General features: G+C 42.5%; 1 protein-coding gene across 7 annotated transcripts in view; it reads right to left on the bottom strand.

Annotated features, from left to right (window-relative positions):
- anks1b (ankyrin repeat and sterile alpha motif domain containing 1B) overlaps positions 1–26,676 on the bottom strand; it is a 193,822-nt gene that overhangs the window by 11,515 nt on the left and 155,631 nt on the right. For 3 of the 7 annotated variants that reach the window (XM_069164825.1, XM_069164828.1, XM_069164831.1), the window contains 5 exons: positions 9,647–9,754; positions 8,083–8,286; positions 5,927–6,052; positions 1,986–2,057; positions 164–250 (listed from right to left, as the gene is read on the bottom strand). In XM_069164825.1, the coding sequence (XP_069020926.1) occupies positions 164–250; positions 1,986–2,057; positions 5,927–6,052; positions 8,083–8,286; positions 9,647–9,754 (597 nt within the window). Of the gene's footprint in view, positions 1–163; positions 251–1,985; positions 2,058–5,926; positions 6,053–8,082; positions 8,287–9,646; positions 9,755–20,628; positions 20,694–26,676 lie in introns of those variants that run through there. The other 4 variants (XM_069164827.1, XM_069164829.1, XM_069164830.1 and 1 more) reach the window with 3 other exon arrangements.

Here is a 26,676-nt window from a genome sequence, read left to right as displayed (position 1 = left end):
TGCGATTTTGGACGACAAATCAGCGAGGCTGCAGCAGAAAACACACATCCGCACTGCGATGCTGTCAGGACTTCACACCTCTGAATGTCACTCATGTTCAAAAGCCTGACCTTTCACGTGTTATTTACAGTAGGCGGCACAGGAAGGAAGCGATCCGTGGTACCTTATTTGTGGCATCGATGAATTTCACTCCTTTGTAGGACACGGACAGCACGATGGTCGGCACTTTCTTCATCTGTTCTGTCGACTTCTTAGAGTACACAAAAAAACAAAAGGGGAGACAAAATGTTGGCGAGGCAGCAATGACTTTTGAGGCAACTCAAACATTAGAGGCACAAAACGGGAATCACTTGCAGTTTTGAACTTCTAATTATTCAGAGTTAAACTATAATTAATCCCAGTTAAATCCATTTTGGTTGGTAGAGATTTAGTTTGAATCCATGTCTGAGAAGCTGCCTCAAGTCTACAACCATGTGAGAAAAATTATGAAAATTTATACAGAACCAGGATAAACAAAGATAAATTATGGCTTCATCCTTGATTACCATAATCATTTCAAATAATCTCCAAAAGGTCAAGAGTTGTTAGGTACCTAATTAATAACAAATGAAACGTAATTTAGAAACAAGATTTCTAAACCCAGTTGACTGCGGTGATGCAAAGTCAATAAGACTATTAGCTTTCAGGCCATATCCAGTAAATCTCCTCATTCCTTTTAATTCTGTACGACTGTATATTGAACTCATTATGCAGTGAGGTGCTGTAGAGGATTGTGTGATTTACAGCGATTGTCAGCGTTACCCTCCCAGCTGTCATCCTACCTGGCAAAAGCTTTAATATAGTCAAAGAGGACGTGAGATGAGTCCCTTTCCTGCCTTCCCTGTATCACTTTGTGCCTTTCATCGCTTGTCATCTCCCCCTCGCAGTATCTACATTTCCGTCACAGTCCGTCCTTCACTTATCCCCCCTCCCCTCGTCGACTCCGCTGGCTCTCGTCCTTTCTACATCCGTTTGTTTACTTTGTTCTGTTCTCTCCTCCCCGCTCACAGCGTGTAGCTGCTGCAGTTCGACCCCGTCGGAATCAGGTAGTGCTGAAAAGCTGACAAAGGCAGCTCCGGTCGTCTTCGCTGGCAGGCACACATGAATTTAAACATCCACTTTCGCTGTGGAGGGATGGACCTCATTACACATAAATACAACCTTGGTGGGCAGCAGAGGTGTGTGAAACTGAGGAGGGAAAGATGCCCTCGGATGTGGTAACATAAAACAAAACAAAAAAGACAGAGGGGAGAAGAAGAGAATGCTTTTCACGTGAATATTAAAATCTATCTTCACACTGCAGCAGCTCAGGATGGATGTGAGAGAGATGAACTGAGGGACAGAGGAGTGAGGGAGTCGGTGTTGCGGTAACATACGAGATGAATGAGCAGGAAGAAAAGACACGGTTGGCAAGACGCCGCCGACAACGAACGAGCGAGCAGCGGAGCGACGCGTGGCGAGAGGAAGCGATAAGGTGATTAGAGGTAGAAGTGGGATTGTGAGGTATCAAAACCACCCAGGCGAGGATATTAAAAATAAATCCCTCCATACACTTAATACTCTGTCATGATATTTGAAGTTTGTTAAAGTTCAGGTGAGACTGCGAGGGCACTCAGACTGTCGGACTGTGTCCCAGATTTAAAGGCCCAGTAAGTTTTTTGGAGGAAAAACTTGATATGATAAAACTACAAGGGCAGCAACCTTCACTCATGTTGACAGCTCACAGACTAGAGGGGGTTTTGCTTGTTTTAAAACGGACCAATGAGCCTTATTATGAGTATATTCATAGTACACTGGTCCTATTTTGACACAATGCAATTAAATATCAATAACAACTTATCACAACTTGGTTCTAAAAGTTGCAATAACCAGAATTATCCAGATGTTGATGTGAGCTGGATCTTTCTCAGCGAAAGTTAAATGAAGTGTGTTAAACTGTTCTTTACCCTCATCTTGGCGCAGGCATCTTGTGTGGACTCCGTCCCTCTCAGCTCCTTCACCAGCATGGAGCCCAGGTACTGTAGAAAAGACACACATGCACCATAAATACACATGACATGGTTGTATTAAAATCATTATCTCTGCCGGCTGTACCAGAGGGTCAAAAAACACAAGTTGATCAAACCCCAAGAACTTCAGATCCCAAAGTTTGGTAACATCAAAGTCTCATCTTTGAGAAACTGGAAGCAGAAAACGCTGGCACTTCAGCCCAATCAATCAAAACACTGCTTTGATGACTGAATTGGATTAAAAAATAGACATTGATTTGGTTTCATCGTTTTTGATAGCAAATGAAGACATGCTGACATTTAGAAGAAAACAGCCTGCGTTCTCATCTGGGATGAAGATGTCTCCCACCAAAGGTGATGGTGTCAAACGGAAATAATGGAGACTCGGTCGAGCAGCAGGGAGAGTCATCTGCTGTCAACTTAGCTTTGATGAGGACGACTCTGATGAGTTAGTCAGAGTCGTCCTCTCAGATGATGAGCAGACCGTCCGGCTGCCATCAGTGAAGCTCAGCGGGACTCCGCTGTTTCCACCGGTATCGCTCCTGTTCAGGTCCTGACTGGTGACAGCTGCTTCACTGCCACGGCCTCTCACAGCAGTGACCCTGCTTTATCCTTGATTATGATAAAAGGGCCTGAGCCACGCTGCCAAAGGATCAGCAAGGCTGAAACTAAACCGACTCCTGCAGAAGAGGCGCTCGCAGCCTCGACCAGCCTCACCCTCTCAAGGTCCTGACTGGTGACGGGTGCTTCTCGCAGCAGTGCTCCTGTAATGGTAACGACCTGCTACTCTTGATCTAATATGACAGCTCAGTGTATGACTGCAAGGGCAAAAACTATCTCTAATAATCCACATGGTCTGTGTAGTAGGGTTGTCAGATACCCACATTTTGGTTGTCAGTCACAATTCCACCAAGTCAAAAAAAAAACTTGACTACTCAGATCTGAAGTGTTTCCTCCTTTTGTCTGAAATGTCCTTTGACAACGTCCCTGATCATCTGACTTGAATGCACGATGTCTCCGTACGCAGCATTGTGGCACCGACTTGGTCCTGAAGTATCGGTTCTTGTGACATCCCTGCTGTCTAGTTCACAGAGAAGCCTGGCCAGCTCCTGATTACCAACCAGCTCAGCCTGGACTTCAACACCACGAACACCAGTGAAGCCTTCCTATGTGATCTAAAACAACAAAATGCTCATTCTCACCTCAGAGCAGGAAAAACAGTGGCTTTGAAACTATTTTTTTTTTTTTTTTTTTTTTTTTTTTTAAACTTAGCTGAATTATGAGTATTATCTTAGTGAAGAGAGAAATACAATAAAAAAAACTTTCCCATTCAGCTGTACAAACATGGGGTTGTATTCAATGCACACACGGCAGTGATCACATCAACCTTGAGAGGAGGTACGTTAACGCTGCTGTCTGGCAGATCCTCCGGTCTGGACGCGGCTTTCCGGTCTGTCATTCTGCACACGTAGTGACTGATTTAATAAAGACGCTACTAATGGTGACAGTGTTTTACAGAGACAATGTTTATGTCCACATTAGAGCACTTAATGGGTGTGACATTCACCACCCTGCAGTGGCCGTCCAGCCCTGGGAAGATGCCTTAGTCCCTGAAGTGGGGCGCTAGCGAGGCTTTTAGTGAATTAGAGGAGAAATATTTTCAGCTCCTTTTTTATCTCATCTTTGTAATTCTACACTAAGTGACTCCAAAAGGACTGACCTCACATGATGAGCGGAAAAAAAAATGTCCCTTTGTGGTATTAATAAAGTAACTATCCATCTATCTCGCATTTGATTTGCGATAGATTTGATTGCTTTCTGGGCAAATTGCTTCGCGCGATGAGTTGCTTTTTATGTACGACGGACTTTGGCTCGGTCGTGTCTTCGGCTGGCTAGTGTGGTCCTCGGCAGATCAGGAGGAGGTCGTCCGGGCACGCTAATACTTTGTCTTGACTCGAGCTAACAACGTTAAATCGTTGTTGTGGCAGGGTTGCTGGCAGTCAGCCTAGAAATTGCATTACGGTTGCATGCGAGACCAGCTGCTGTCTCTGTGGCAGTAAATGTCGGTGTACACGAACACACGTCTTCTATTAGTTTCAAAATAAAATTCAAGGGAACATCACGAGACTCAGACGGAACATGCAGTGGCTCTGTGAGGCAGTTATAAGGTGCAGAGTAACGGTGGCACTTTGAGCTCAACGCTAACATCCCATCATGTTTGGCAGGTTTTACGTTTACAATTTTCACCCTCCTGGCTTAGCACGTTAGCAGCTAATATATGATAATGACAATGTCTTCACCAAAACTGAAAGGCAATCTGACCCCCTTTCAGCTGAGCTTAAAACCACAAATATAAACTTAATGTTGGTACTAGAAGAAATGTCTGTATCGTGTCATGAGGAAGATGAACGGGTTAATTATATAATAGAACACTTTACACTAGTCACGAATCTTCTGAGGATTTTTAAGTCAGGCATATTTAGTATATTTGATGTATCTCCAGATAAAGCACACAGACGGTTAGTACTGAGATAACATTGGCTGTTAATGACGTAGTGTGGAGTATTATTATCAGTGTCTGCAGGGTTTTACAGGAAATGGATTTGTAATAACTTCAGATAATATTTTCGAGCAGCGGTTGCGAAGCTGATATAATAAAGTAAAGATGTTATGTGAGGTTGGGCTGAACATGGAGGAGAGGGTTTTGTTGATTTCATGCCCAAGATGAAAATGAGAACGTCGCCGATGCATTCTTTATTCTGTCCCGGCATTTTTTTTTTTTTACCGTCCCTCTCCCTCTATTAAAACACAATGCACTGTTCTCTTCCCGCTCAACCACTCATCGGTGCCTTATCCATCTCATTTATTCTTATTCATTCTCCAGCTCTCGACACCTTGGCAGTATTCACACTGAGCACTCGCGTTCATTTATCTCACTTTCTGAGCTCTCTGCAGCCTGCTGTCCCGGGACGGAGCGCGTTAGAGATGTTGTCATAAACGGCCCCATGAAAGCACCACCACGTTTTCCCCCGGTGGCCCACCCGTCATGCCTTCCTCCCATTTGCCCAAACACAAAGCCTGTGTAGTCGTACTACTGTCGGAAGCCTAATGGCCCACGCTGCTGCTATCAATCTTCTAAAGTGTGAAAAGGAAGAAGAGGAGACTTTGGACTCAGGGAAGACACTCTCGGGGAAACGTATCTCTCATTCACGGCTTCTATCTAATTTTTTCTTGGCTTCATTCATATTTGATATCAGCATCACATCTGATTTCTCATGTATTTGTTCAATCTCTCTCCAATGATTCCCTCTCCTTCTCCCGCTCTCTCACATAATAATCTAGCTCATATCTCGTCCGTGTCCTCACCGCAGCGCCTCCGAACTGATCAGATATCCAGTTCTATTGTCTCTCAATGTTTCCAAGGTATCTGAAATTGCTTTCTGCAGTGTTTTACCTGCTCCAAGTCAGTAATCATTTGAGTCTAGATGCTCAGTATGTAACCCATCAGAGGAGCAAGGCTGTATCTGTGGTACCAAAGATACGTAACATCCTTTATGTAACTGGCAAAGGTCTAAATTTACCAAAGCACCGAGAACAACCGAGTGCAGTATTGACTGAGAGGTGAAGCTGAGGGTCACTGATCTTTAATATTATTACATCCAGTGTGCATCGATAGCATTCGAATGGGGATGAAACCATTAGTCAGATAATAAATTGATGCCTTTTTGGTTTTGGACATTCATCACTGCTTTCATTGACATTTTATTGACCAAACAATCAGCCAGTTAATTGAGCTGAATCTGCAGATAAGCAGGTAACACATACTGACATCGTGAATGCTCAAAGACACAAGATTGAAGTGAAGTTGTAGGACTCACGTAGGCTTCGTAGTCACAGGACTGAAAGATGAGCTTCTCGGGGTGATGCTGCCAGTACTGCACCGGAGTGGACGAGGTGGCCTCGTTGGGCGGACGCAACGTGATTGGCTCACACCATTCGCCTGCCTGAAAAGGACAACCAATTGCACGTCAGGACACAACCGGGATCACGCCATGACTCCCAAGACGGGGCGTGACATCAGGGCTTGTGCTGCGTGTCTCACGTTGACCTGATAAATGCGTGCGAGTTCGTAAAGTAACAGCTTTTCTGACTGAACATGAACACGCCTCGAAGAGAACATGTTCTGGAGAACATCCAAGAGGAAATTAAATTTGGATGAATTATGCTCGGCTCTGCATGTTCCCATACTTCAGCTCAGCTTAAGACTCTCTGCTGCTGCTCCTCATTTTTTTTCACCCAGTGAGCTTTCACCTTTTTTTTTTTAAGAGGAAATACCTAAATCCTATCTGCATATTTCTCACATGTCTGTGGATAACAAGCTCGTTTTTTTGTCTTGCATTCTTTTGTAAATGAAACCAGATTTGTTTGTGTTTTTTGCCTGTGGAGATATTCACACTTCCTCTACCAAACACTCCATTTTTATGTGTCTGTGCATATTTGTGAGAAAGTTGGTGAAGGACTTTGGAGGTAAGTTCTTCTAATGAGATGCAAATATAAAGAGCTCAGGGATTCGCCTTCAGAAAACAGCCAACAGCCAAATATCCGCCAGACTCCACTAGTTTAATGGCAATAAACCTATTTTTCTCTACACACCGGCCTGGCTGAGGAAATTAGATAGGAATTTGTAGTTATTAAAAGTTTTAGTGTGCTATTTTAAGGACCAAAAAAATGCATCCAGAAAGGGGTTGCAATTTTCCCTTGGTCTTGTAGTCAAAGAGAAAACTGAAGGTGAAGGAAGAGCTAGAGTTCGAAAACATTTGTGAGGTAACTGATCCTAGAAACATCGTGACAGTCAGACACAGAATGACGATATTTCCTCCGTTCTCTAATAGTTCTCCATCTATTCTTGCAAATCTGACTCATGAGTACCACCTCAGTGTTCGTTCTGGAAAAGGAAAGATACACAGTGACACACACACATAAGGAAGAGATTTAGCATAGTAACCATGAAGTGTGTGTCTGCACTGATAAGCGCTGTGATTCACACCGAGACTCAAAAAGACCCTAATCATACCGAATCAAAACACAGCTGCTGCCTCAGATGTGTGCGCACATCTAAGTGTGTCTGCATCTTTGTGCTGTTGCTGATTGAAAGTCAAAAGGTTCTAATTTTACATTTCGGATGAGATTAAAAGTGGCTGGAAAGATGACATGTTTACTTGGAAAAGTATGTCGTCCCTTTTCAGAACTTTTTAGTCTTGAAGTGACGAAAATGACAAGAACGTCGTGAGTATTACAGACAAACGGCCGGAGGTAAACATTCATTTTCTGAAGCAATAGATCCTGTAATTTACCCCCCCCCCCCCACCGTTTGATCATTTTACAGCACAAAGTTTCAGGCATACATTTAGCATTCCTTTATTTTTAAAGTTAATCTGGAAACAGCAAAGGCAGCTGCTGAGTTTGATCTGTTGCAGATTAATAATGGTGAACTTCTTACTTGCAACTCATATTTTACACGCTGGCGGTTAATTACTTATTAATATATAGCCAAGATATATTCTATTGTCCTGATTACAAATGTGATACTGCCTCATTGCTCATTAACTGCTTATCACTTCAAATGAGTGAAATTACAGGAATTATTGCTAAAATATGATTTTTTTTTTAATTTATATTTTGTATTATTTGACTACAGCGAGGAGACTTAAAGGAACACATTTTGGTTTTAAAGTATAAATCTACAGTTGTTCTATATTTTGTCATATTGGCAACGATCCCATGAAAAGATTATTGTTCAGTGGAGCTCTGAAGGACAGAAGGAAAAAAAAAAACCCTCATCAGGCTTAGAAATGACTTGTTAATAGAATCAACGCATTCGTTTTGGTGTTTTCATGGGAATAGAAATAAATGCTATGACCAGGCGTGGTTTTGATGTATTGCTATATCCATTCATAATACTCTCCTCGAGACCTTCCCTCTGTCCCCCTCCCTGCCTCCAGTCATCCCTCCATCGCCCTCCTGCCGTCCTCACCATGCTGACTTGAGCCATCTGTCGCTCCAGCTTGGATCGCGGCACGTCCTCGAAGTAGTTGTCATTGCTGCGCTGCCTGCGCCGGGCGTCCGCCTGCATGATGAGGTGCTGCACGTCCAGAGATCCGCCCGGGACCCCCGCCGTGTACGCTGCCTGGCCTACCGAAGGGCTGAGCTGGGGAGGCGTGTGGTTTCCCCCTGGCTCCTGGTCCAAAACGGGTGCGCACATGGAAGGAGTGGAAGGAAGCGAAAGAGGACTCATTCATCATTTCATAACGTGCCGTGTCACTGATGCACGTACAAGTAGGGCAACAGCATGCACTGTGCAATGGCACATTTTATTTTTCAGCTACGGTGTCCACCATGCTGCTGAGGACTACTATGTAAAACTGCTTTGTAAAATCCAGGACAAAAGGCACAGCCTGTTACCGGAAGGTCTCAGTAGGTCCATCAGACTCCTTAATCAGAACACTACACCATGTCTGCTCACTGGAAGTCATTTCAAGTGGGAGCACTGGCTGGATCCTTAAAGTGGAAAATGATGTTCAACTCAGAGTTTTTCATGCTGAGATGAGACTAAAAATTCCCCAAAGAATTCTGACTTTTATATGTTTTAATGGTCTGACACACTGGAAGGTCACTTATTTCTCCGGAGAGGTTGTTCACTTTCACTTGAAATCTCAATAGAAGAGGCTTTTCTGGTGAATTTCTCATGTTTGTTTTCTGGGCTGTGCGAGTTGAAATGTTAAAACTTTCCATCTCAGTTGACGTCCTGAGCTTTTTTTTCCTTTACCTGTTTGTCCATCACACAAAGCTGTCTGCCCCTGTTTGTACTGTATTTCGGAGTAAACAAAGGCCTGTGCTCACACAATTTTAATCTAAAATACACCGTTTTACACTGCATTGAGCCATGCAGTATAATCCTGCTTTTAATTAATTTACAAGCCATTGGCACATCCCAGATTGATTAATCAGGAGGATCTTAATTAACCAGAAATAGCTAACATTTGCTGGTTTTAGCTTCTTAAAAGTGAAGACTTTTTGCTTTTATCCGTTTTATATCCTGTATTTTAGAAATTTTATATTTGAGGGTATTTTGGTGATTTTTGACTGTTGGCCAAAAATAGAAGTGTGAGGATTTTCTTTCTTTTTTTTTTTTTTGCTTATTTAACAGGGACCAGACAGAAAAACACTGTACCAGGTAATCAGTGCAACACATGCACTGTATAGAGGGGATCCAGCTGTAGCCCTAACCCAGGGGAGGTTCTCAAGTCTTGATTAAAATGGCCAAACAAATATGTTGTGTCCTGGGAAGCTGCGAGGCGCATTTTGGCGATAGTTTAGAACATTTTATTGATTTGGGTAATCAGTTGGGTGGCAACAGCAGCAGGAAGGAGGCAGCTGAATCTCTCCCTCAGAGAAATACACAGCCATCTGGGACGGGACCACAGCCTTCTTCCTCTGTCTGATGAAGTCATAATAATCTATAGCCACGTCGGTTTAGATGTTGCTCTGGATTATCACGGTTCATGCAGCGGACCGTCTGCTCACAGAGACTCACTCACCCTCAAGGAGATGGCCCGCGGTGGTTTTTGTGGGGTGTCGTCGTGAAGCCGGTCCCCCAATGAGGCCAGAATCCGTTTTCTGTGTCCGATGAGGTTGATCTTCAGCACCTGGTTAAACACACAGATACACAAACATCAATCAATAGTCGATGCACAGAAAATGTATAATTTAATTCATATATCAAGTGAAAATGAGAAACATTTGCTCTTTCCAGCTTCTGAATTGTGATGATTTGCTGCTTCAGTCAGTTTTATATAATTTTAAATTTCATATCTTTGGGTTCTGCATGGAAAACTACTGCTCTGGGATTCTTCCAGGAACAGATCGAGTTTACCTGGATGTTGTCTTCTCTGCAAATACCCAAGAAACGCTGGCGCAGAAACAACTCAGCTAGCAAAAAATGTATGACTCCGTCTTTCATTAGCATAATTTAAAACCGCTTTTATCGAGAGTAAAAGTCCAAAGGCTTTCAGACGGGATAATAACATGATTATATCTGCAAAAAAAATTGCATGAAAGGTAACAGATTGTCATCATCATCAATATCACGAGCCTTAAATAGATGATAAGACAGACAAGAGTTTCTTGGAGAAAAACATCGCAGAGCACTGCAGACCATTTAGAGATGCACTAATGAGAACCTAATGATATAAAATGGCCCCGAGCACATGCATGTCATTATTGTTATTATTACACAACTGACATGACTTGGACTTCAACTCGACTGTGTTCAAGCTGTAAGTGGTTCTGCCGCATAAACCAGATCAGAGTGCCTGTAATTTACAGCGAATATGAAGTATCATGTACGAGACTTATACACACAAGAGACACACCGACAGATAAACACTGTTGACATAACTTCAAAAACAAAATGCAGTTTATAATACTAAACTAATTGCGTAAGGGCTATAGCTTCATATTTAGTGTGCAGACATGAGTGATACCAGACAACAAAAAAGTTCTGCCAGAGTATTTTTGCACAATGTCTAACTTTTCTTTTAGAGATCTTTGAAAAGAAAATCACTCATTTTAAATGGTTAGAAATCCTAAAGACTTGATATCAAATGAGCTTTAATAACTGTAAACTTCACTTAGAGGTGGTCAGTTAAGCTTAAAGATGGTAATCTCACCCTAAAACCACTACATGGTTTGTTTTACATGGCAGTTTTTACACAGACTAAACTAACCAGATGTACAGTGTTAATCAGAGAGCTTCAAAGGTGCTGGTTGATGGATTTTGATATCTGCGTACAGAGTCAGGCGAGCTGCTCCCCTGCTTACGGTCGTTAAGCTGAGCTAAACTACGCTACGCTAAACTAACAATCTCCCGGCTCCATCTCAATATTAAAAGCACATCTAACGCTCGTCATTGCATTTCCCAAAATTCAGGTTCTTGGATAAAACATTGTTACCGAGAGAAATGCAAATTCAGCAATATGCGATTGGGGCAGGTTTGTAATTGTCTATTAATTTCCCCCGGGCGCTCATTACACAGGCACACACGGAGACAAAAACACACGCTTGGACTCCAATGAAAGCATTCATTCTTTCTCTGGCCACCAGGCGTTCGCTGACTGTGCCAGTCACTGGGGTTTCTAAAGAGACGGGCCCGGACATGGCGGCCCTCTGCAGGGATGTTGTTTGCACTGCTTGCTCCTTCTGGCACCGTCCTTCAGGATGCAACAAACTTCTGCCTGCTTTTATAGAGCTGCCTCTGGAGGTCTTCCAGTGAAGGTATGTGCGAGCGTGAGAGAATTTCTTTGTTTGTGCGCGTCTTCAGGGCAACGAGTGGTAATTAGCCTCAATTCAAAGTTTTGCTGTCAGTCTGATGAATCTCCAAACAGCCTCGCTTTGAGTCAGCGCAACATAAAACCTCCCGCACCGATTACTGCCCCACATCTGCTAAAGAAACATAAAAATACGCAAGACACAGCGAGAGCAGTCGTGTCGGATGCACACAGTTTTTATGTATGTGCGCGCAAACAGTCAAAGAGAACATAAATAAACCATTTCCCATGCATACTGAATGGAGGATATATGCAAATTGCAAGTAAACAACTCGTATATAATTTATCGAGCAAGTCCAGAACTGTTAAACTCTCCCCCTCGCTGTTTTCTGTGGTAGCTAAATTTGATTTTCCTAAAATAAAGAAAAGTGTTGTTTGAGTACCTGTGTGTTAGAAACACACAGTAGCCCATCAATGTGTTAAAGTAAATGCCACACTGGTCTTCACTGAATGAAAACGACGTACTTTAATTGTTAAAATTAGTCCGATCAAAGAGAAACGGAGCAGAGCTGGGAATCGCCGGGCGTGGAACTAATTGAGATGTTACGCGCCCTCCGACAACTTTTATTCAATCATCTTCCCCCCTCTGCTTTCCTCCTTCAACAGTTCTTACTGGCCTGCATGGACGCACTGTGATGTTAGTGACGCTACAGCCTCTCTGCTTCTATCTGAGTCTGTGTCTTCATACTAAAAGGTTATAACTGGCCCACTTACTCTGGTGCATTAAGATCATGTGATTTTGTCATTTAGATCAAGAACATGAAAACAGTACCTCACTATCTGAAGCATTCTCGGGATTTTAATTGTATTTTCAATAGTAAACAGAAGTGTGTGGAAAAATTCACCTGAAACAATAGTGTATGGATCTATAATTCCATCAACAACTACAGTACATTGATTATCAATGGGCTGTCATGTTTTAAGGAAAATCCCATGACTTCTCACATTTTCTGCTTTTCCTTCACTTTTGAGAAAACAGGTGACACTTGCGTTTAATTTATTGACCCTTTCAATTAAAAAGCCCCTGATGACTTTGGGCTCTATCTTACACCCGATGCAAGTGTCTTTGCTTGTTTCTGACTGAAGCAGTTGTCATTTCTCTTTCAGCATACATGTTTGTTTTAATGGCAAGTGTCACGATCTTGAGGTGAAAGCAATTCTGCAATTGACCAACAAAAACCTTCTTACTTGCTACTCTGCAGTTACAATAACAATCCCCCAAAGCGGCAAGCACTCCTGACTTTTAAAGGGAATGGGAGATGACACTTTTTTCATTTTAAGTCCAAAAACACACGACGAGCAACGAAGAGAAAGAGTACAATCCCTCTGAATCATGTCCCTGAACTCTGCACTCAGGTTATCTAACGTTAAATGAGCAAAAGTGGATTTGAACCCCAATACACTGTGTAAAAGTGTATTTTACACTGTGTGCTTAGATGGTTAAAATGTAGCCTTCGACCCTTTGACCCTACGCTGTACAAAATGACCTGGATGATGGATTATTTTTCTTTCTTTTTCTTTTTAGTAAATAGAAGAGTTTATGAAATATTCAGTCTCCTGCCCCTGTCCTCAGGGGCAGTAGCGTGACACCGGTCCTCACTCAGCAGTTTCATCTCATACAAATACACACAAACACTCTAGAAAGAGCCCAGTAATTGCTTTGCATGGTGCGAATCTGTGCGTTACACTTTGACTTATGCAACAGCATCTACTTCAAATACAGTAGAAGCCTCAACCTCAGCCTGAAGTTCAACTGTCACCATAGCAACACAGAGCTGCAGCAGCAGCATTCACCCACACACACTCATCTAAAAAAAAAAAAAAATGAGAAAAAAAAAAAAACCTCCACATGCACGTGGATGTGTACTCACACACACCAACAGCCCAAACAGCTGTTTCGCTGCCTGGGGAAGAAGATTATATCGTTATCCTTGAATGGAGGAGAGTTCGAATGCAACCCGACCATTATTGCTTAAACACAGTCTCACTCTCCCTCCGATGCTCCACAGCAACATCCCCCCACACATTCGCATTCAGATTATATTCATAGCAACTGTATACAGTGACAGGAGAAGTGCTGAGCTACCACAACATACACTCCTTTGTATACACCCCCTCCCCCCCCCTCACCTGTCTCCATCTATTGCTATGGGACTCATTACGCATTAATTCAAGCTCAACTCTATTTAGATCAACTCAGAGCGCTCAGATGATATAACCTTATACGTTCTGTTGCAACAGCACGCTAACACGTCGGCAACTAGATGAGAACGGATAAGGACATCGTTTCTCTGTCTGCGAAGATTTGGCAAACGTTTAAGATAGATGCTGACAACAGAACGAGTCGGACATTTTCGATATGTTTTTACCGTCAATAAATACGACGAGACCAAAACCAGAATTAATTTCTCACTTCCTTATCTTGTTGATAAGAACGTCAAAAATGCTGAACAGCAGCTGAGCTCCGTCATGTTCAGTAAACGTCACTCAAACCGGAGTAAATTGTGTATTTGGTGTTAAATTCTTTGCTCTCGAGACAATATCAGTGACAGGATAGCATTCGTGAGATTCACAGACAGAGATATACTGTATTTTTAAGGTTTATCCTTTTCTGTGCATTGAACTTATTTTTTTTTTTTTTTTTTAAATGACCTCAGAAGACTTTAAGGCCAAAACAATCAGTTTATATTTTATGTCCAGATTCATGTAAGTTTTAAAATCCTACAAGCCCGTAAAGGTTTCGCACAGTGTTGGTGTCTCGCATCCAGAGCAGTACGTGGTAAAATGTTGAACAATTTAAAAATAAGTTTAAGCACAGCACAACACTCACGAAATGTCAGAAGCTGGTCGTTAGTCAGACACTTAACAACGAGTCCTGATTACAGAAATGTGACGACTACACTGTCAACGTTGCTGCTTTTCAGTGAAACATCTCACATCAGCTGGTGTGTTCAGGGTGAATAAACATCTGACTCGTCTTCAGTTCTTTCTCTCTTCGTGTTGCACGGTGCTTGTCAAATCACATTTTCATGAAATATTAAACTCGTGTCAATCGGTGGCTGCTTAAACACAAAACAGATTCAGATGCGCGAGATTATGATTTTTCCGCCTCCGTAGTCACACTGCTGTATAACCGTGGTGTCACTGAGCAGCTGAAGTCCACTGACGGTCACTTAGCCTCTGCTCTTGATTCTATTACCGTGCTATGAAGACATGTGGGACGCTGTTTGCTTGGCTTTACCGTCATGTTTGTTTTCTCTTTGTGTGCCGATCAATGCACTAATCCTGTTAGCACTCCCGTTAGCCCAGGTTGGACAGCCTTGATTAGCGGATTAGGGGCCAGTGCCACACATACGGTTAACGGAGCCGTTGCTTTCTAAAAGACATCTTCCACGCCGTGGCCTGCTCGATCTTCACTGCAACAACTCTACTGCAAATTATCGGAGGTCTCGCCATTTTAAATACGTGCGCTTGTGTATTTATGTGAACGGTTCCCGCTGTTAAATCATTTAATTCAGTAACAAATCAAAACATGTCAAATTAAAAACATGTCCCAGCAGATATTCAAGATTATTGCCACCGCAGATCAAGTCAGATGATTTTTTTTTTTAAACTTAAAAAGCAAATCCTGAGAACACACTGACCTCTTTAAAGACGAGACAAAACCCAGAATAACGACGGCTGCGACAAAGTGACATATTTTGAAAAGAAACGAGGAGAAAGCGTCGGTGACTGGAGACATTCACAATGACCTCTCTCATTCAGGACAGTGGAGACAAAAAGCCTTTTCTGCGTTTCATACTGGAGGGGAGGTTGGAAGCTGGTCGGCTCACTGGAGCGTGAAACCCGACGAGGGAACCAACAGTCCAGTCACTGTCTGTGCTCAAGCCAGCACGTAGTTTTAATGATGGAGATGGAGGAGAGTAAAAAATTCTTCCGTCAGTCTCGTTGCTCCTGGTTAATCTACGGTGACTCGCCTAACTATCCCTCTCATCGTCCGCATACCCTCCTTCCCTTAACCCCCATTCCACTTCCTGTCCATGTTCCTTTCACCTCAAATTACCTCTCATCATCTGCTCTCGTCTCACAAACTCTGTCCTTATTTTCTCTGTGGTCTCTACATCCACATGATGAGAGGGAGAGGCTAAAGAAAAGACAGTGAGAGGGAATAAATAGTGTGTGTCGGCCTAATAAAAGGCTCTGCAGTTAAATGGGCTTCTTCTGTTCAGCCATGGCAACTGCATGCGATTGGTCCATCTCTGTTTGTTGGCTTTCACTGCGTGCATCCACCAACTCCAGGCTGGTGTCAATATGACCAATCACCTCTCCCCCTGCAGACTATGAGGGTCGTGACCTCGGCGATATCATCAGACCTCTGCAGCCCCCCCTCCCCCCGGGCGTCGTCTCCTAATAGCACGATTGGGGTTCAACCCTTTTAAGAAACCTCCATCGATTTCTACAGATCAAAGAACCACTGGACTAAGCTTGCTTAAATTGCCCGGGTCAGAATACATTACAGGCCGACCGAGTGGCAATATTGATCAGTAAATAGCTCGCGTGTGTCTGAATGCTATCTTAGAGGCTGAGTGCAAGGCTGTGGCTGTTGTTGAAGAACTCAAGGTCACAACACAACACAAGCAGGAGGTTACAATCTATGATAACACACATTGTATTTCTACCCCCCCCACACACACACACACACAAACAACTAAAAAAACTTAACTAAAAGAGAAATACTATTCTTCACCCCAGTTAAATACTTGATAGTGCAGAAAAAAAAACTGTCATGTCAGCAGGGGACATTTACAGGGAATTTGAACATTTTTGAATTTCTAAATAAACAAAATGTGAAATTTATGATTTTTTTTTTTGTGTTGCCAATTCACATCTTTAGAAAATAAATTAAACCGCTTATATCTCTGTATAGCAAACATGTAACAAGAGACAGCAGTTAGCTTCGCTTGGCATAAATACTGGAAAAGGGGGAAAAACAATAAGTCTCACTGTCTGAAGCTAACAAACTGTTTCTAGCAGCACCTAAAAAAAAAATACCAATTAACAATTCATTGCTTGATTCCTACAACAACTTACAACACGGTTTTACTGTGAAGGACTATTCATTGGCTTGGAGCAGTTGCCAGGCAACTAGTCGTGACTGGTTGATGGCCGGTCAGAAATGTCTTACTCGTGTCTCGTACCCAAAACCCGAGTATTTCTAAAATCCGGGAAACAGTCCTGTTGAGTCCTATAGTTACGATAGACATATTAAACTGTTTGTGAAGAAAGAGATATAAACGTAAGACATCATGCTCAGACTGAGGTACTAAATCTGTCTGCTCAAACGGGATATAAAACAGAACAAGTCCAAACTAGCTCCTGTCCGGCAATCAGTGGAGTTTGTTGGGATGAGCAGTGACGGAACGAGGATAATGTGCACAGGCAAAGACATTCGCAGCAACAAGGCTTGTCTCATATTTCACCCCCAATCACTGACATTTTTATAACCCTAAATACTTAATCACAGCCAGCCACCTTCCTCTGCTCGTTCTCTCCTCGCTCCATCCCTCACTTAATGTGTGTGTTGTTGGGAGGTGGAGCTTTTCAGCTGGAATGATTAGTATTGATTTGTCTGGATTCGGTAGACACTTCACACACGCTCAAAAACACAACATATAACGCTCATGAAGAAGAAACCATGAGCTATATACGTATGAGCGTGTGTGCTGTGTCTATAAATATATGCATATTATATATATAAAATCACATACGCACACAGTATGTAGAGTTTTTATATATATATATATATATATGTATGTATACATATATATATATATGTATATATGTATATACACACACATACAGTATATATATACACACACACACCACATCGCGGGGGGGGAACACTGGAGGGAAACCAGAGACCGCTGGTTGCTTAGCAACCGGAGAGCGGAGGGGAGTTACGAGTGATGTGTTGAAAATGATTTCCAACAGGGACCAATGGGAAGAGTTGTTTCATCACTGAGAGAGCAGGTAGCCAATGAGAGCGGACTGTTAATAAGCCTGCCTACATGGAGACAGATATATCTCCATTAATAGCACGAGATCTGTAACTGTGACTGGAAGCACAGACTGTCTGTCTGTTTGTGTGTGTGTGTGTGTGTGTGTGTGTGTGTGTGTGTGTGTGTGTGTGTGTGTGTGTGTGTGTGTGTGTGTGTGTAAATACTGCAGGATAAAGACTGAAACAAGATCTCTCAAATCTTCTTCAGGCACACACACACACACACACACACACACACACACACACACACACGCACACACGCACACACACTCTCTACCACACACAGCGGAGCTCATGAATTGAATTCCCAATAAGACGAGAGAGGAAATGGTGTATGATATTTTTTTGGGTTAATAAATACTTCAAAGCCCCAAGATGGAACCAATTTTCACACTGCAGAGAAGAACAAGCTCTCCTCAGGCACCAAGCAGTGCACACGCCTGTGTGTATTTATCAGTGCACAATACTATCTGGGAGTGGGTGCTTCAAAGAGTTTATCCACCTCTGGTCTTCTCACACTGTAAAGATGCAAGTCTCAGAATGCTGGCTATGTAAATAAAAGATTTAGATTCCATTACACAAGAAAGGCAAAGAAACATTCATTTAAAAAAAAAATCACAAACAGATTCGGGTCTCATATTTGACTTATTTTGCTAATATGGAACAAATGTGCAACTTGCAAGGTGACATTTCAAATTTTTTCATCGCCGGTCTGGATGTTCGAATCAGGGTTGTGGAGCATGTTCACTTGACATGACATGGGTTGCCCCAGCCACAGAGCACCCAGTACAGTGATGTTTATGTTGTTGTTGTGTACGTTGCAGGCCTTAAAAACAACAGCTGCTCGGAGTCAGAGGCAATGACGCACGGAACATACAATACATGCTCTGTTTGGGGGGTAAAAAAAAAAAAAAAAAAGGCTCCAGCTACAAGATCAGGTTAATAGGATGCTTGTAGCAGCCATATGTGCATCTGTGAGCTCTCTGCTGAGGGACAGCTTTGGATGGGACCCTGCTGTGCGCTCCCTTCACGATTCTCCCCGAGTGGTTTGGAAAACTTCAAACTGAGGAGAGAAACGGGGGGACATTTGTGTCAGTGTTGTTCCTGATGAAGCAGGACGCTCGTTTCCAGCAGCTAATGCAGGAAGGTGAATTATCTACCGTGTGTTTAGCTGATGTTTACTGCCGTCCAATCTGAAGCAATCAACTACGGAAACTGGAATCGCTGCATCGGAAACTGTAACAATATATTTTTTTTTAACTTTTAGTATTTAAGATGGGAAAAGTGTCCGTTCTACTGTAAATGTGGGTATCTGAATGAAGCCACATCAGAGCAGCAAATTAAATGCAGCCAAATGTTCCAGGCGGGTAATGGTGAGGTCAAAGCTGTGGTGCTATAGATAGACCAAACCCAAAGCAAGATGCGTTGTCCTTCTGTCTGCTCCGAGGTTGTACATGTCACTCTGTTTTTTTAATACACAAAATACACATCGAGAGAAATTACAGAGTTTAAGCCGATACAGACAAACGTTTCAGAGGGAAACAGTTCGTTTTTGGTCCGCGTAGAATAATAGTTGTCTCATCGTGGTCTCTGCTCTGTGACCCAGTTTAATGCTAAAACACCTTGAATATAAACAGAACAGAAGATTCTATTTATTTGATCTAAAATAAATAGAATAACAACTGCTGTGATAGAAATACCATCAGAAAAAGCAAAACGATGTTTCAAAAAAGAAAACCTTTGTATTAAAACGCCGGTGACCGTACAGCCCGTTAAAAGCCTTTGTCCATGAAATGTCTCTCACAGCCTCATCCATCATGCTGTGGTTTCTCCGGGCTGCCTACTGACTAATGCCGGTCACTGACGGGGAATCTATGGCAATGACTCGCCATGGTGACGATTCGATGAATGGGAGGCGAGGCTGGATTATGATTGATCGGCCGGCGTCGGAGGTAAACGGCATCAGGCAGAACTTCCAACTCAATCTTCCTGTCTTTCCGCTCTGCTCTTTAACAGCTGGGCAAAAAAACAACAACAACAACAACAACAAAAAAACAACTTCTTTCTGTCTTCCTGCTGGGACCCGTCTCATTCTTTACCTCCCACCAAGGTCCTCATTTACTGACCTTTACAGTCGCGTACTTTCAATTTTGCCTCGGAAAACAAGTTAATGCAGGCTAGAAAATATCGAGTTATTATCTTGGCGGCTTGATGTGGAAATGATTGCTGCCTCTTTGGTTGATTTTGAAAAGTAACATTGTGTTACACCAAAGTGCATCTGGAAATGTAACAGACAGAATCTGAAAGCTTTGGTTTAAATTCTGGACACAGCAAGATTAGCCCTCCTGTTGCTTATAAATGTTCATAGTTCTCTCATACGTAGTGATTATCAGTTAAATGTGTATCGGTATGTTGGCAGTGCAAACTAACCCGAAGCCTTACAAACATCCCACTTTCAAGCTACTACATTGTTTCTCCGTCCTGTCCCAGATTTCACTTCTCTCGCCACGTTCTTGGAGTGCGTTGGTGCATGCAAATAAGGATGGGACATAAATTAAGGCAGCAATTGGATTTGAGAGGATTTAACTGTAGGAGTAATATCTTTTCTGCTTCTTTTTTTCTCTCTGCATCACTTGACTCAGTTTGGAAATAGAGTAACTTAAAGTTAAAGGCATGTTTTTTGGACTTTATGTCTGTCAGAAAGTCTTGGGACAGGTAGAGACGGGACGACTTGGTACACCTTCCGACTGACGTCTCACAATCGCTGACTAAGAAAGCGAAAAATTTTTTTTTTAAAAATACACCGCAGACATGAAGTCGAGCGAATTACTCACCGTCAGAGCAGCCTATTACGCAACTGGAGTTAAATGTCTGCAACAAAAAAAAAATCCCAAACTTCCCCAGCTGGAGACAAAAACTTGTGGAAGGAGACCTTGCAGCTGTTTTATCAAAGCTCAATCAATACTTCATTATAAAGTCTACTGTCTCAGGTGACTCGAGGATTAGACACACAAAATGCTCTCTCACACACACACACACACACACACACACACACACACACACACACAGCCAGTAAATTAGCCCAGTCAGCAGTGCTGATTGAGCACCGTGAACCCATTACGTGTGTTGTAATCACCTCAGCCTCAGTGAGCAAGAGATGAAAGATGCCTAAAACAGCAGCAAGCGCAGAACAAAAGGACTGCTGCTCATCCTCGCGTCTCTTCTCTCTCGCTCATGCTTTATCCCTTCATCACCTTTTCCCCATCCCGTCACCCCGTCAGCTTACCCGCCTCTCCTCAAACACGCACTTATTCCAAATGAAAGCTTCAGAAGTAGTCTTCAGTTTGGTCCCCTGCTGTGTCTCTTCTCACTCTCTCCTCTTGAGCTCTTCACTGTTGCCGTCCAAGGCAAGTGTTTCTTCCTTCTGCCTCTCTTTCTCTCTCTCTCTCTCTCTCTCTCTCTTCTTCATCCACGCTCTCCTAGCTTTACTCCTCGCCTCCTCACCACCAGCTTTTGTCTCCCTCTCTCTCACCCGCACTTTCTCTGCAGATTTCCAGCGCTGAACAACTCCTCCTCTTTCTTCAGCTTGCGGCAGCTAGACTACATCTCCTACATGTCTCTGCCTGAGCTCTCTCTCTCTCTCTCTCTCTCTCTCTCTCTCTCTCTACACACACTCCCTCTCCCCGCGCTCCCTCTCTTTCTGCCCAGTTTACATTCACCCTCCTCCTCCTCCTCCTCGTCCTCCTCCATCTCGTCACTATGGAGACGCTGAGCCTGTATCGAGACAAGCTTGTGCTCGTACGGAGCGTAAGTTTATGTGCCTGTGACCTGCATGAGTTGAAAGAGTTCAGCAACACTCAAATCACCGTTTCATGGAATAAAAAAAAAAAATACCAAACTAAGAACATTTTTTATTCACGGTGACTTTTCTAGTAAAAGAGTAGTTGGACATTTTGGAGAACTATGTTTGTACGCAGAGAGTTGGATGGGCAGATCAGTGCCGCAGACGGTAAGCTTAGCACAGAGACTGGAAACGGCAGTAAACAGCTATTTTAACCGGAATACAATCCTACTAATAACGAAGCTCGCTTTTTGGTTCATTCATTTTGGACAGAGCGGCTCTTTTCACACTTCACGTGAAGCTAAATTAAACAACAGCTCCCTGCATCTTCACATGTACGGACATGAGAGCGACATCAGCCGTCTCATCCAACTCCCCACAACCAAGCAAATGACTGAATTTAAACCAAATGTCAAACTATTCTTTTTAATAACATCCTTAAAAACTCTCACCGTAACAGGGGTCTCCTGGATAATTTAACAAAGCTATCTGTTGATCTCAGTTGTAATTCCTTGGACCTTGTTTCTGTAGCATACTAAAAGGTTGTAAACATGACCGCCATTAGCTTTAGCCACGGTTGCTACGGAGGAGAAGCCAGTCAGAGCTGTTACTAGTTCAGAATGCATTGTTGTCGCAATTTAGCACAAATCTCCTTACTGTCGTTGCTGGATTGATCCAGAATCCATTTAAAGATTGATTTATCCTGCTGAATAACTGCCTTCTGCAAAACATGATCCTCAGCTTCTGGCCAACATTTGTTGACTGGTAATCACTGTTTGACTTTTCTCCTTCTGCTACACAACTTTGTACTTTTGATATTTCATCAAACAACAAGCTGTAGCCTAAAGCAGCGGCTCGCATCAACAAAGGGAGTTTGAGAAAACGTTATTTTTGGGGGGCATTCATGGTTTTATTGGACACCAAACAGTGGAGAGATTACCAGTAATGACCGAGGAGAGATTTGGGATGTTGCTGTTAATGGTCAGTGCACTAATCCCCAGGCCTCCGTGGCCCCTTTAACCAGGAGAGATGACGCCAACCCAACCTGTGCAGGAGCACCATTTGCAAGTCTAACCGAACACAGTGTCTGTAGAAAATGAATGGGACTTCAAAACTCTTTCACAACCCCAAAATACAGCCTTCCCCTCTGCAACTCTGCTTTTAGTCTTCAGAGTATCACGTATTTCTGCTCAGCTGTAGACGCACACAAGTGCAAGCATTTGACAGGAAATAGCTGAGAGCACAGAAAAAAAAAAATTCCCCTTTATCCGATCATTATTCCTCCTGCAGTGTTCCTTTAGGCCTCACGTACTTCAGGGAAATGTCATCACTGAGCAGGCTTGCATAATATGGAAATACATGCGGGACGTTTTAGCAAACAATCACACTTATCTACAATAGGAAATCAATCACAAATATGCTTCACTTAAGTCTCTTGGATAATCCATAAACTAACACAACAAGACAAACACCAGGATGTGTGATGCTTTCAACGAAGCATATGTTTTCCTGTGAGAGTATTTATAGATAACAGCAAATGTCACATAAAGGAAATCTGGCCTGCAAAGCTTGACGTCATTCTGACTATTTCTGTCTTTACAAGAGTCCTCTTATGTGATCCACTGGTTTAAACCAAAGATAGAGCATGACTCCCTCTTATAGTCTCATGTTTTTTTTTCTTATTTTAAGGAGCACTTTCGGGACTTTTTGTTTGTGCTAGCTTGAAAGGTGAGCGTCAATGCGCATCTTAGACGTTCTTTGGTTGAAAACTACAACACGTGCGAAATGGACTCGCCTGTCAAAATCAAATCCAAGAAAACTTCTAAATTTGCATGCTTTCACTGAATTTTGCTGCCTTAAAATCCATCAGAATTGATAAAACGCAGCAGTTTAAAAAAAAAAAAAAAAAAAAAAACTTGAAAAGACCCCAGATGGCTGTCGGTCTAGATTTAAGAACACAAAAAGCTAAACTAATGAATTTGTGATCATTCAGATCAAATTCAAAAGACCTGATGCACCTTTCGGTGTCATTATTCATAACATTAAGGACAAATAAAAGGTTAATAACTTGTTTCGCACAAGTTAAAATATACATAATCCAAAGCACCGGAACAAACGCCTGACGAGAGATTAATCGCCCCCCAGTTGTTTCCAGCGGAATTAACACGTGAAGATGTTGACTGCGAAGCAGAAGTGGACCAGCAGCTACTGATCTGCAGCGCAGCGACGGGATCAGGGCACACTCAGGGGTCACACACATTCTCTCCCGACGCCTCCCACACGATCTGCAGCGCGGCGAGCGCTACAACAGGAAGTGCAAAACTCCAAATAAGGCTGCAGGAGAGCGATATCAGCAGGCAGGGACGGTGAAGTACACTGCAGTCCTGAGGCAAATCTGCCCACACGAAAATTAACACCAGCTACTACTCCCCTCCCTTTTCACACATACCGGAGCCCTGCACAATTCGAACACGGCGAACACGGGTACACATAGGAAGAAGAAAAGCGTTTCGCAGGCTGCGATTACGGATCTCAACACGCGTACATGTCTTTTGATGAGGAAACTTGTGAATCGGTGAACTAATTAAACTATCAGAAGTGTGGAAGCGTGCGGGACTCCGCTCGTGCGTGCGCACGCGCGCGTGTGCGTTTGTGTGTGTGTGTGTGTAGGTTTTATTGTACGAGGTATACAATCCTGCAGTGTCTAACGAAGGCAGGAACCATCTGGTGCTGGGATGTGAGGCAATCTGTCCATTTGGAGAGGTGACAAAGAAGGTGATAAGCACAGAAATATGACACACACACACACACACACATTCAGAATATTTGGAATAGTGTCAGGCAAAGGCAATCCAGTACAGTCACATACACACAAACACATTTCAGTTCATTTATACCAAGTGCACAGTCTCTATGGTAACTAGTAGCCGTCATGGCAACCAAGTACAAGCGGTAGAAGAAAGGCTGAAATCTCATGACTGTCCTCAATTTATTTTGGACCCCTCGTTCAGTTCACGCACACGCAAACAAACGCACACACACACACACACACACACACACACACACACACACACACACACACACACACTTCATTCGGAGGTTTTCAGAGCACATTCCCCGTTTCTGAAGCTGCATGTTGTAATAATCGATAGGAATGCAGGGACAAGTCAGACCCTGTAGGTGAATCACACTCACACCCACACACACACACACTCACACACACACCTACACAGTATGAACACACACGAACAGGCCTTCACATGCAAGAGATGCAAGAGACATGTGGCATGAAGAAGCAAAAGCCTTTCCTACATTATCTACTGTACTCCACCAGGGTTCGGCCACGATGATGAAACAACAGAGATTTGTCATCCGGAGAGACTTTCCAATCTCTTAGTACCCAGCGGACCTCCGTTTAATATCAAAGACTGGGTCAGAGGTCGCCGGCTGGAACCTTTCAACCAATCTGCGGAGTCAGGAGTTGATAAATAAATCGAGGGATATTTTTAGGTAACTTGTTCTTTACTTGAGTATTCTTACTGCTTTATACTTGTGATTCACAACATTTCAGAGAGAAATAATCTACTTTTTACTTAATTCATCTCACAGCTCACAAAAACTAATAAACTCTTTGAACCCGTGACAATACTTCAAATGGTCACAACACAGCACAAACGGTTGGGAACTACTGTTTCAGGCCGGTTTGAGTGATACCGCTAATTAGTGACCAGAAGTACTGAAGAAAACCTGCAGCATAGTCTATGAAATATTTAATGCGCTCTACTGGATTTGTCCATTAACACCAATTTCAATCTGATTATTTTATCTGGAAACGCTTTCTGAAAGTGTCACATGTTGCCATGGTAACCTACAGTATGATAATTGATATACAACGTAAGGTTACATCCATAAAGACATTGAAGTCCTTTCATGTGTGATGGTACACAACAAGAAAAGAGGGATACAAAAAGACTAAACTTTATATCCTCTCTGAGCTTCAATCAAATACTTCCCATTTTCAAAACAAAACACTGGCGACCAAGGACACACACACACACACACACACACACACACACACACACAGAATGAAGGCCACCTCCTCTGGTAACAGGGTCCACTCATCTAGAAAACATGAAGGGAATTATTGTTCCTTAAGGACCAGAAACTATCTGCACTCCAACGTCGCGAACGCATCTTTCACAAATGAAATCCATTTGTAATTGCTTCGCTCGCAGCTCTCTGAGGACTCACTTTCAGTGAGAGCAATTTGGAGCCTTGACGCAGTTGTTTTGTGTTTTCCTCACCTCAACGCAAAGTCTGACTGAACTGAGAGGCAGCAGCGCCACCATGTGGACTGTTATGGGATGTGTCTGCACCTCACTGCACTGCAGGGAAATGAATATGCATATGACGGGGTCCATTCATTTTTTTTTTTTTTTTTTTTTTTACTGTGAAAGAGAAACAAGAAACTCACGCCTCAAACCAAAAACAAAGAAAGCTCTGTGGTATTAGATGCATATTTCTAGATCTGATTGATCTTCATTATTAACTATTTTTACAATCATCCTTGTTGCAAACTAATTCATGTTTTTTCACATACTGTAGCATCTGTCTGTTTTTTGTTTTTGTTTTAATGTTCATGTGACTCTTAATTTCGAAAATTAGGGACGTAAAGCAGCTTAAATGTCAACTCCCCAAAGACGTTCACAAACTGCTTGCCTCTCACACACAGCCGCCCATTTACAAGGAATAAAGCCAAGAAAACATTCATTTGAGAAGCTGCTGCCGCCAAATTTTGTATATTTGTACTCGGTTTAGTCGAAAAAAAGATCATCAAAATTGTCAAACTGCTCAGTTAACTAATTCAGTCATTTTGGTGCTGTAGGTGAAACAAAATGATCCGAGTGCGCTCAGTGCAAAGTGATTTGTTAAATCTGAACACTGTAAAAAAAAAAAACTTCATTTATAAGCAGTGTGTGCACAGATATTACTTGACCAATTTTAATAATGAATTCTCATAAATTCTTAATGTCAGTTTAATATTTAAAAAATGAAAGTCTGATTTAATGAGTTTTCATTTCAGGTCCTTTTGATTCCCTCGTTTCTCTCCTTTTTTTTTTTTTTTTTTGTCTTAAACTGAAACCTACCAACTCTTTCAGCCATGAATAATTTCACATACATTTATTAGATTAACTGCATGTCCACACATTGTTCTTTATAATAAAGGACTGATACTGACTCAGCTCCTTTTACTCTGAAACTCATGTTAAAGGATCACAGCTTCTTACAGCCCAGGTCTTAGTTTTTGGTCTTTGTTTCCTTTTAACTCTGTTGTGGTTTTTT

The sequence above is a fragment of the Embiotoca jacksoni genome, unplaced genomic scaffold, assembly GCF_022577435.1.
Source record: "Embiotoca jacksoni isolate LCO1_2020_lvr unplaced genomic scaffold, fEmbJac1.0.p SCAF_32, whole genome shotgun sequence".
NCBI classification, from domain to species: Eukaryota; Metazoa; Chordata; class Actinopteri; family Embiotocidae; genus Embiotoca; species Embiotoca jacksoni.
This window is presented reverse-complemented; position numbering and strand designations above follow the sequence as displayed.